This window comes from Salminus brasiliensis, chromosome 22 (genome assembly GCF_030463535.1).
Source record: "Salminus brasiliensis chromosome 22, fSalBra1.hap2, whole genome shotgun sequence".
Taxonomy (NCBI): domain Eukaryota; kingdom Metazoa; phylum Chordata; class Actinopteri; order Characiformes; family Bryconidae; genus Salminus; species Salminus brasiliensis.
In genome coordinates, this window is record NC_132899.1 from 10,808,490 (window position 1) to 10,819,909 (window position 11,420).

General features: G+C 40.8%; 1 protein-coding gene across 1 annotated transcript in view; it reads right to left on the bottom strand.

Annotated features, from left to right (window-relative positions):
• The window catches only part of ca10a (carbonic anhydrase Xa), a 199,276-nt gene extending 189,772 nt beyond the window's left edge, over nt 1-9,504 (bottom strand). Inside the window, exon 1 of the mRNA XM_072667184.1 lies at nt 8,906-9,504. Coding sequence (XP_072523285.1) covers nt 8,906-8,966 — 61 coding nt within the window. The 5' untranslated portion in view covers nt 8,967-9,504. The remainder of the gene's footprint in view (nt 1-8,905) is intronic.
• Between the last annotated feature and the right edge of the window lie 1,916 nt (nt 9,505-11,420).

Consider the following 11,420-nt stretch of genomic DNA (forward strand, 5'->3'; position numbering starts at 1 on the left):
AATGCCATTAGTTTCAATGAAAGTTGATAAATGAGACCGAAAGACTCCAAAGTAGGAATGTCACAATACCAAAGATTTGGTCATCGGTACCAATGCTGCTAAAGATATATGATTCTTGATACCTATTTCAATACCACAGTTTAAAATAAATAAATAAATAACTTACATACACTTAAATGACATGAACACTCCTTAGTTTTGCTATTTTTTCTCTGCAACAAGAGTGGAATGAAGCATTAAAAAGACTTGGTATAAGTAGGTCAGATCAGTGCGGCACTCTAATGTTAAGAAAAGCACAATTTAGAGTAACTATGACGACTGCGGTACTTTCAGTTCCTTTTGGTACCATTAGAAAAACAATACAGTCACATTTTTAGAATTTTGGTGTAGTACTTTGGTAAGTATCAAAGTATCGATTCTTATGACATTCCTACTCTAAAGAGATTAACAGGCAAATTGGCCTTAAATTAGAGCTGGGCAATATGACAATCTTGTATCATATCATGATAAATTTAGTTATTGTGATAAGAATATACTTTTCTATGCATATGGAGGATACTGTTAGTGCTTAATAAACAGCTGCAGTTTCATTACAATTAGACATCATTGTAATTAGACTGGTTTAATTAGATGTTGAAATAAAAAAGTTTGTATCGCAAAAAAAAGCTTAAAAATCCTGATAGTGTTTTTACCATATCGCCCAAAATGTACTGAAAGTTGAAAGTATAGCTCACTACAGGAAAAGAGTGAAGAGACACAAGGAGCTGAAACTTAGCATTTCATTACAAGAAGTTCTGCAAACAGATGAGAAAAGTATGTGGCCTCCTCCTACACTGAGAGACTGCTGAAAGATTTCTGAGATGAAAAAGAAAGGTATTCAAGAAGCTGATCTTTACTAATTTAAATAGTATTCAATTAAGACTAGACTGAAATGAATCATACACAATACTTAAACCATCTGCCAGACAATATTTTAATCAAAGAAAATCCAAGGGCTGTTTCTTATAAGAGAAAAGTGTAAATTGAGTAAATTGCTCAAGTGTTACACCAATTTTAAACAGGACTTAACCTTACCTTCTTTAAAAGAAGTGAAATTGAGATCAAGGGAGACTTTGAACATGTCTTTACTCTGGGACGGTCCAGTAGGGCATGCAGGAATGCTCTTTCACCTCATCAGGAACAATAGTGGTAGTAGTTTTTACCTGGGGTAAAATCCCTGACCTCTGAGGTCACGGTCAGTCCGTTTGTTTTCTGAATTAAGTAGACACTGTTAAAGTCACAGCTTTTAGCCATGCCAATGAAAAGGAGGCCAACATGTTTAAAATAGCCAATTACTTTCTTCTAACTAATTAATTAATCATGAAGATGTAACTAGGCAGAATTCCCTTGTCTTTTTATGCACGGTGAACACAACTAATTACACTGGTTTTACTGAGTCTTAAATTATAAATAGCTGCACTAGCCAAATTAATGTATTAGTATTTATCAGCAGTGCAATTTACTGACACTCCAATTATATTATGATTCTTTAGGAAATGAGTCCGCGCATGATGAAATCTTCAATTACACCACAGTTTTAAATCAACTCAATTAGTCTGGAATGACTAATAATTATAAATGAAAAACGCACAAAATACACTGATCTAGGGACACACCTACAGCTGTGGTCGGACGTTTACACACACTCATCATGAATAGCAACTTTTGTGGCAATATTGAGCTTTTAATGAATGTTTTCTGGGACAGAATGAGATACAACATACATCATTATTAGAGCTTATTTTGGAGAAGGAGGCGGGTTCTGAGTCAGTAATGATGACTGCTTATTAACACAGGGTTGCAGCCAAAATATATACCAAGCCATTTAGCTATTCTGCTTTTCAAAAGTTCACACAACTATCCATGTAAGTAATGCAAAATGGTTTAAGACAGGTTAAACCCCTAGAGAAGATTGACTGACAAAGTTTACATATCTGTCACACAGATGTCCCAGATATGACATTTACTGTAAACATCTTAACACTCTTATGCCAAGTGGTTTTCAGGCATACATTTATAACAGGCATCTGTAAGATTAAAAGCAGAGTCATTTCCTTCTGCACAGACAATGAACTACCCAGCTTCCTCAGGTGGGCCTACTGGGTTAACCACTATACTGAATTTCAATAATTCCACTCCACTCAAAGCTGGAGTGGCTGATTGGGAGAGCTGGGAGAATTCTCGTAGGCCAGTGATGTTTTTGGCTGGTTACTGTGAGCTGATACACAAACCCACTCATTCAAACACAAGAACACTCAGACAAACTATAAACTGGACTGCGTATTTGTATTAATTTAGCTGTTAAAATAGTGGCCCTTCGCCTCAAGAGGTAGAGCCTCGGTTTGCTGAATGTTATTGAGTCACAGAATGAGATTAGCCTGTTCAAATTTAGTATGGCAGTTGAATCTGGGACTCTTTGACACAACGAGCAGTGCTACAGAGTGCATTACTTTTTTCCATTACCAAGTAGCAATTTCTATAACTGATTCATATGAAAATGGACAGCAGTGGCAAAAAGTGGGGAAAAAACACGGCACATAGAAAGCAAGGACGAAACTTGAGGAAGAGTGAAATACTTCAAAATATCAGACATAGTCCAAGTGTGCAGCAGCTAGACACACTGCCATATATATATATATATATATATATATATATATATATATATATATATATATATATATATATATATCCTATATAATATTTATATTTAATCACCTTTCCTTAAAAAAAAAAAAAAAAAAAAAAGGAAAAAAAAAAGAAAAAATATATTCCAATAGAGCTGGGCAATAAGACAATAATTTATCATATAGTGATCAGTTTTGTTATCGTGGTACACAATATGCTTCTATGAGTGTCTCGTGGATACCGTCAGTGCCTAAAGAGCACTGATTAAGGGCACGTTTCATTACAAAGAGTGTAATCAGTCTTATTTAATCCAATGGAGTGAAGCATACTTTGAGTAAAATCACAGTACTCAGTATGGGAGAGTGTTTGGAAAGCAGCTTTAAAAAAGTTAGTAAGGCTGTTGGGGCATTTTGTCTATATGACAATATTTTTTAAAATATCATATATATATTGTTTTTTTAAATATCATGTTATCATATTTTTCCATATCGCCCCGCTTTATTCTCCATCACGAAATATCTCAGTGTTAACAGGCAACCTCTGTTTTCTGTCACAGCAACTCTTTACTTGAAATGAGCATTAATATTTTTACTGAAATACTAGACCTAAACTTTAAATAAATAAAGTAATTAAAAGGAGTTACAGGCTGTAATGTTGGTTCAAGCTATTCTCTCACTTGTATACGACCATTAAAGTAAACAGAAAATAGAAATTGTTATTTTAGCTCTAGAGAAAAAAATGACTGTGTTCAAAACTGTGCCCTATTCACCAGCCCCGACATGCAAAACCCCAGATCACTATACAGTGCACTAGTATAGGGAACAGAATTCAACAAGTTAGGGGATGATTCCGGACAGGTCATTATAAGTGTTAGCTCACTGCTGTGAATAAACAAACAATCTGAACACCGGCCGTCCTCAGAGAAGCGGTGCGCGTATCTTCATATCAAATATGATGAATTATGGGTTTCCATGTCTGTTTAGTGTACATTACTTGTGTACACTATGTATTGCTGTGCACTGTGGGATTGTTACAGTGCACTGAAAATTCTGCACTGTGATTTGGGGCTCAAAAAAACCCAAACTAGTGCACTAGCTAGTGAATAGTGTTGTCAGCAGGCGAAGCACAGGTGCACATTATACAAATCGACGTGTTTTGCCTACAAGTCAGAATATTCCAGAACAGAATATTAGCTGTTATGATTATAAAATGTAAGATTTGAATTATCCACTTTTTATTTTATCACTAGCCGACTAGTAAACAGTTAGTTAGTTAGTTAGTTAATTAGTTAGTAGTTAGCAGTAATGTTCAGAAACAAAGGGTCTAAAGTTGCTGGGGGCATTTCTCTTCCTCAGTCATCTTCCTACTTGGGTAAAATGCATTTTGTGCATTAGCATTAGCTTGGAGCTAACACAGTAGCTAGTGGTTAGCAGGTGAACACAGCAATTTGTTCCGGCTGGTAGTGACTCTTTTGTTAACACTAGAGAGTCACTAACAGCCGGAACAAATTCCCTGTATGTGTGAGGCTCAAAATAGACGAGTAGTGTGTCGGAATAAACAGTTTCAGTTCAAATGACTTGTTAGTTTTCACTGTGTTTCATTTGCCATTTATTGGTTAATAATTAGGGATGCATCGATACAACGTTTTCCTTTCCGATACCGATACCTGATTTTCAAGAATCTGCCCATACAGATACAGACATTGACTTTAATACTGGATAGATGGCTATAAATCCTGATATTTATAGTGTTCCACTTGTATAGGTTGTACTTTTTCCCAAATTCCAGATATATTAAGCTTGAAAGAACAGCATTTACATAAACCTGCACATTTTAAAAGTTTCAGCTATAAAAAAAATGTAATTGCCACAGTGCAGAAACACATAAGCATAAGCATAATCTGCCTAAGCTAAACCAAACAGCTTTTTAGTTGGTGTTTAAATTCACATTTAAAAAAAAGCCAGTTTAGAAACAAAGTGCTTCTGCAGTGATTTTATATGCAGGTACACATCTCTGTGTAAAAATCTGCTAAACTTCAGTGTGTGGCCTTTAAACAAGCTGCTGAAATTGAACTTTTGGTTTCAAAATACAACAAAAAGTACTGTAATGTAAAGGTTCAAGTTAATGTCTGTTTACTGGTAATAACTATCGGTTTCATAAAAGTATGTTAAAAAAATAATAATTAGGCAGTCAATAAGCCGGTATCTGTGCCGATACCTATACAGTATTGATATTGGTGAATCATTATTAATAATAATATATCAGTCACTAATATCATACAGCCCTAATTTACACAGGGGTTAAACATAGACAATAAGTTTTAAATCTAAAAAAAGCCTCAGAATTTTACTTACAAATATGAGTGCAGGACATATCAGTGGAAGCCATCCCTACTAATCCAAACAAACAAACACTGCTCAACAAAAACACACAAACACACAAACAAACAAACAAACAAACAGACCAACACCAGCATAACATGCATTTGTTCTGTTGTATGCTCGTCAACCAGCACTACACCAGCTCCAGATCACCATAAACCAGCTTAGGCCAGCATGGAAGGACATAAAAAAAACATGAAATGGGATCTAAGATTCACCAAACATTATTAGCATGTAGCCAAGCCACAAAGCAACACTGCAACTGGGCTTATTAACAAAAAAGAAGAAACTTCTGTACAGCAACATTCAGACTGATCTCAATTATACAACTTCTTCACTGAAGCTAAATAACCATGCATATCATACAGTCTTTAATATTCATCATCACCTGTTGATTAGGTGGGTTGGAGAATATACAAAAAACACCTTACACAGTTCATACACCTACACACAACCTGGAAAATTTGAATATGGCTACATTAGAGACTAAGATGTCAAGAATACCAGCCTCCACGCTAGGGAACCACCACTTTATCCATCAGGCCCCACCAGTTTCTGCACGTCAGGTGGCATCTTTTCATACATTTGCACAAAACCCTTGCTCATGCAATGCTGAGCATCACACATTACAAAGCGCCCTTTGTTACACTGGACATCTTGTTACATCTAACGGTTTAGTTCACTGTATGAGTTTTCACAGCTCCCACAGCTACTGAAATGAATTCAAAAGCTTTGAATAAATTGGCTGTCACATGAGTGGGAAAACAATGGACAATGCAAGTGCCGACCAACTGCTAAAACCATGCCATTGCAAAGAAAGCTATTGATGCCTTGCTAACACATCTTGAACTAGGCTCAACGAAAATCAAATATATGCCATATGGACAAAAGTATTTGGATGTTTCTTCTGAAATCAAGGGGTTTTCTGCTTTTGTTGGAGTAACTGTCTCTACAGTCCAGTGAAGGCCTTCTACTAGATTTCAGAGGAGAACTGCTGTAACGATTTTATTGCATTCAGTCACAAGAGGTTAGTGAGGTCAGATTGTTGGATGATTACCACCCTACTTCACCCCCAGCTCCCTACCTCATTCCAAAAGTACTGGATGGAGCACCAACATTATTCCTCAGAACACAGTTCCACTGCTCCACAGCTCAATGCTGGGGCGTTATACCCCTACAGCTCATGCCTGGCATTGCTCTAGAGTCCTATTTTATTGGCAATACTTCTCTACAGGGAATAACACAATGCATTCATTAAAAGGAGGGTTCCACAAACATTTAGACATATAGCGCAACATGCCTCTACAGCTGTAGAAATGCACTAACCTAGAAATAGAAATTCTTAAAGTATTACACTATTTCTCACATCCATAGACTGCCTACTACCTTTTTCTTTTCTGGTACAGATTTTGAAACGTCAATCAGCAGCCTATACTGATCCTATACTGATGCTGAAGCTATAAAATGAGCTGTTTAACAGAAGCACTTTGCCTATAATGAGCATCTAAAAGAAGGCCATCATGCTCAAACACTCCATTACCCCACATGAAGAAACACACAGTTAGCATCATCACATCACACAGGGTGAGTGTGGGCTGTTTCAGGACTGAATTGGACTGAATTCATCCTTTTTTCCACCTCTGATAAGCAATCCAGCATTACCCACACCCGTCAATATGGATATGTCACCTCTAACTATAACACATTTGCCTTCATCTCCTCCAATAGCTTGACTCTGCATTCATAGAAGGTAAAACACCAAGAATGTATCTTCTGCATCATGAGCTGACTGCTGAAGAAAGGTCCTATAGACCTAAGACAGCATTGTGTGTGTTACCCTGATGTAGCTTCTTAACTGTACAGCCTACAATCTGTCTGTGCTGTGCCTAACCTTCCCTGCTGCTCGTCAGCTGTGTCAGGGCTGAGATCTTGCACATAAAGCTCTCTGACATCTGAGGCCAATAATGAAGCATATCACAGATATCACAGAAATAAAAGCCTCCAGCAGACCATTGGTGAACCCTCTATACATGTAGAACGTCAAGAGGTTATCACTTGCATTTGACATCATTTATGTTAAATGATGAGCCGATCGGACTGCTGAACGAAGATTGCATAGACCTAAATACTGCATTAATTGTAAGCTGTGCAGTTGAGAAGCTTCTTAAAGCTCACAGTCTTTGGTGTTCTGCCCAAACGTTCGGGTTGATCTTCAAGCGTGTCAGTGGTGACACTGTGCCCAACCTTCCCTGCTGCTCCTCAAGTGTGTCAACGGTGAGGATTTCAGGTACCTTCTCAACTGCCTACAATCTTTTCTGTGTTGTGCCCAACCTTCCCTGCTGCTCTTTACATGTGTCGTTGGTGAGAACTTGCACATACAGCCCTCTGAAGCTCTGTCTGAAGCCAGTAATAAAACATGCAAATAAATCAAAGAAATAAAAGCCTCCAGCAGACCCTAGGTGCAAAGTCTTGGCACCCAGATGTGGCGAGAGCTTGTTCTTATCAAGGCGAGGAAGACACTAATTTCCCCACACTAGTCTTCTAACCGGAAACCAGCAGTTATGAACCAAATGGGATGGGAATGGGAATCAATGGGAACCAAAAAGACGCAGGTGCACGTAGAGCTATGTCGTGTATTAAAGGTGACTTCGCTGCTGACACTCTGGCATTGGTTGGGGTGAAAGGGGTGCGCGTAAAGTCGTCGGTTTTTGGGGCGATAGTGTCGACGCCATTGAACCTCCTCACTCTTTTTTGGGTTGGCCAGCAGCTTACGTGTCGTATGACGCAACTAGTCAAAAACAGACGTCAATCAAAGGGGAAAAAGGAGCAGATAAAAAGCCAAAGTCAAATGACAGCCGAGCTTCACACTTCACAGGCTGAACACCTGTCAAAACCTCGCCTTGGAAGGAAAGAAAAGCACAGCCGTGAAGTCACAGTCACAGTGACATTCCTGTGAGGCTGGTAGTGGCACTGCGAGCGTGTGGCGCTGTATTTTTGCGCGCAGCCCCTTGCCTGCCTTGCCTGTCTTCCTTCCTTCCTTTCTCCTTTGCATAAGCGGTCCTCGGTCAGGTGAAGATGCCTGGTTAGGAACTTGACCACCGCGAAGACTGAGTCTCATGTGGTTTCATTAAGATAACTAGCTCTCGGGTCTTGTTGATTGCGCTCGTGGCGCACGACCAGACTTGTGTGCGCATCGACTGAAGTAGTTAGTTTCAGTCACTGCAGAGCGGCTTTGTTTTGAGTGCAGTGTGCTTGAGTGTGTGATGCGGAGAAAGCGAGCTTCTTCCACCGAGCAAGGCTCGCGTTGACGGCTGTGGAAAACCCTCTGGAAGTCGTTCGGCTCCACTAACGGTGAGAGCAGGGCGAGCAGAAATCGATGGAGCAACTTCTAGAGAGACGAGCTGTGGAGATCCGCGGCGTCAGAGTGGGGAGGGTGTGTTACGCACAACTTCACGTCTAATACACAGTACGAGAGAGCTTAATATGGGGTCTTAAGCATTTTTGAAATGTACATCAGAGCATGTGTGACAGTATCCATGAGCATACAGATACAAAATTAACGTGGTTCAGTTTGTAAACAAGCGCAAAGTAAATGAAGCGTTACGCATTACGCAAATGGCACAAATGGTTTGCAAACGTGCAGAACTGTCTTAGTGAGCCGCGGTCTATCCCACCCTGCTCTGAAGTGAGTGACTGACGCATCCCCCTCCGAAAAATCCCACCTAATCTACGATTATAGCAGCAGTTGGCACATTTACGCTGCAGTCCAGTCTACAGCAGCAAACACAGCCTCACATTTCACCCTGTAACTTTTAATCCAAATACAGAATCAGTGTGTGTGTGTGTGTGTGTAAAGTTACCTGAGGTACACACGATGAAATTGGCTTGCAGGATAAGAAATAGTTCCCAGATAATATCCATGGTTTCTCTTCATTCCAGGTGCATCGCGCTCGGGAAACTGAAGGCTGATCAGTGGCAGATGCGGCGAGCGCTCCTTCTTCCTCTTCCTCCAGGCTCTCTCCTCATCACACACATGGCAGGCTCATGCTGAAGCCGCGGCTAAAATCCACACTCCACAGCCACAGACGCTGCAAAACTTCGGGCAGAAATCCTCGGCGCGGCCACTTCACACGACGCTTCGCCTCGTCCCACGAAAACCTCCATTAAAAAGAAATCAGGGAAGGGGGCAAAAAAGTAGAGCGCTCCCAGAGTGCCTTTACCTTCCCGGGGAAGGGACACGCAGCTCGCGCGTCAAGGCCATGATGCGCCCGCTCATCTGGTCCAACACGCACAGAGAAGGGGAGAGGGAGCGGAGGAGAGAGAGAGGGAGAGAGAGAGAGAGAGAGAGGGAGAGAGAGCGCTTGGGACTTAAGGCGATGAGAGGTCGGTGTTCTGCAGGAGAGAGAGAGAGAGGGGGGAAAGAGAGAGCTACAGAAGCGATAGAGAAAAAGAGAGAGAGAGCGAGGGAGAAAGGAAGAGAGACATATACCAAGAGAAGAAAAAGAGAAAAAGAGAGGGGGAGAGAGAAAGACGTTATAACTCACAGTGATGTACTTCTCCGTGTAGCTGCTAGGGGGCGCGCTGGTGTCAGAGGCGCTGAAGTCCACACCCCGGCGCTTCCACTCAGGAAAGTAATGCTGGCCTGCTGTAGTGGGGCAGTGGGATTAACGCAGCCTGCAGAAAGCCAAGAGAAGTGTCAGAAAACCAAACACACTCCCATTCTCCTCTCTGAATAACTAAAGGGTTAACCGAAACCTCTCACATCTTCTAAGAGAGGCCGAGGTCTCGCTTCACAGTGATATAGCTAGTACCAATGAAGAGGCGAGTCTTACCTGACTTACCTGAGTCACCAACACGTAGGCTACAGCGTATTAGCCATTAAAGAGGGTGACGTCCACCTGCATGAATCAGCTCAGATTAAACAGTTGTTCAGAGTGGTCTGAGAAGCTCGGAGCATCAGATCTGTCCACAGAGGTGATGGATATTGCATAAACGTGTCCTACATCTAAAATCCTCTTCTATCTGCAATTAGGACTGGACTTAAATCCTGACAGGTAGCGCTACCTATCTAGTTGTGGCCTTAAGGCTGGAGAAGCGGTCTTGAGACCGGAAGCCACTCATAACCCATATTGAATATGTCCCCCATGTGTCCTAACTAATGTTTTAAAGAGTAGTGCAGCTATAAAAAATATCCCACAGTCTAACAGACAGGATTAAAACCCCTTACCCTAGATGCTGACCCAGCCTGTAAGTTTAGTTTATGGGAGATGCTAGACGAACACTGGACACTGGACTTGGACTGTCTTCTAGATCATTCTCTAAACTAGCAGATAAAAAAGAAGCAAACCTTAGACACCAGATGTGTCTTGGCTGATGGACTGCATCTGGAGTAAATAATTAATCGTGTGAATATGATTTTTATGCCAAAACAGAAGTTAGGACAACATTGGGGGGTTTTCAAACTAGCTAGCACTAGCTAACAACCATATTCAGTATTTCAGTTGTCAGGATTATCAAGCAGATTTTTCTGAGACTGTTTGGTGTGTTTGTACTGTTAGCTTTTCTACTGGAAAAATAGCGTCATTGTTCTCAGGCAGATGAGGCAGGTAGCCCTAGCTCTTCACTAGCATTAGCTGCAATGGCAGTGTTTTACTCAGGAGAGTGACGCAGGTCTGGCAGGTTAGTAGTGAAATAATAACACCAATTTTGTACCAACAGGAAGTGATAAAGCTTTGCTATGCCAGCATACGTCACTGCAGATTCTCCCTCCATCGTCGCTGCCGCTGCCCTCGGCGTAGTTGCGTGAGTAGCCTCTCCCTTTTCATTTCACATAGCATTGCGGGATAGTGGTGTCCGTCGAACCATACTCATAAGTATGTGTAGTGTATATACATTGGCTCTGCGGGTATTTATAGATCTAAAGGAATGGTATGGAGTTAAGAGACAATATGGTGAGGCCCATGGGTTAGCCTTGAAAAGGAGAATGTGATCCATTCCCAGGCCTAATTTGGTAAAGCAATACATGAACTGAACAAATATAGTATGTGACGAGTGATTTACACCCCTCATGGGGTTAGACAGTGACATCCTATATATGGAAATAGTGCAATAACGCATGACCTGTAGTAGGGTATAAAATGTGAGGGGTTCCTCTGTCTGGGGAGAGAGAGCAGAGGGGCACCGAGAATTGGCAGGCTGTCTCCACACTGTACTTTTGAATAAAATGTTTCATCATTTCAATTGAAAGACGGTGGTCACAAGTCTCCTTTCAAGAGAAGTCCTTCCAAGAACACCACGACATATGTATTTGAGGTATTTTAGTATACTCAACTACAAGACAGACCCCTTGTCACATGAAATAGTGCAGCGATGGCT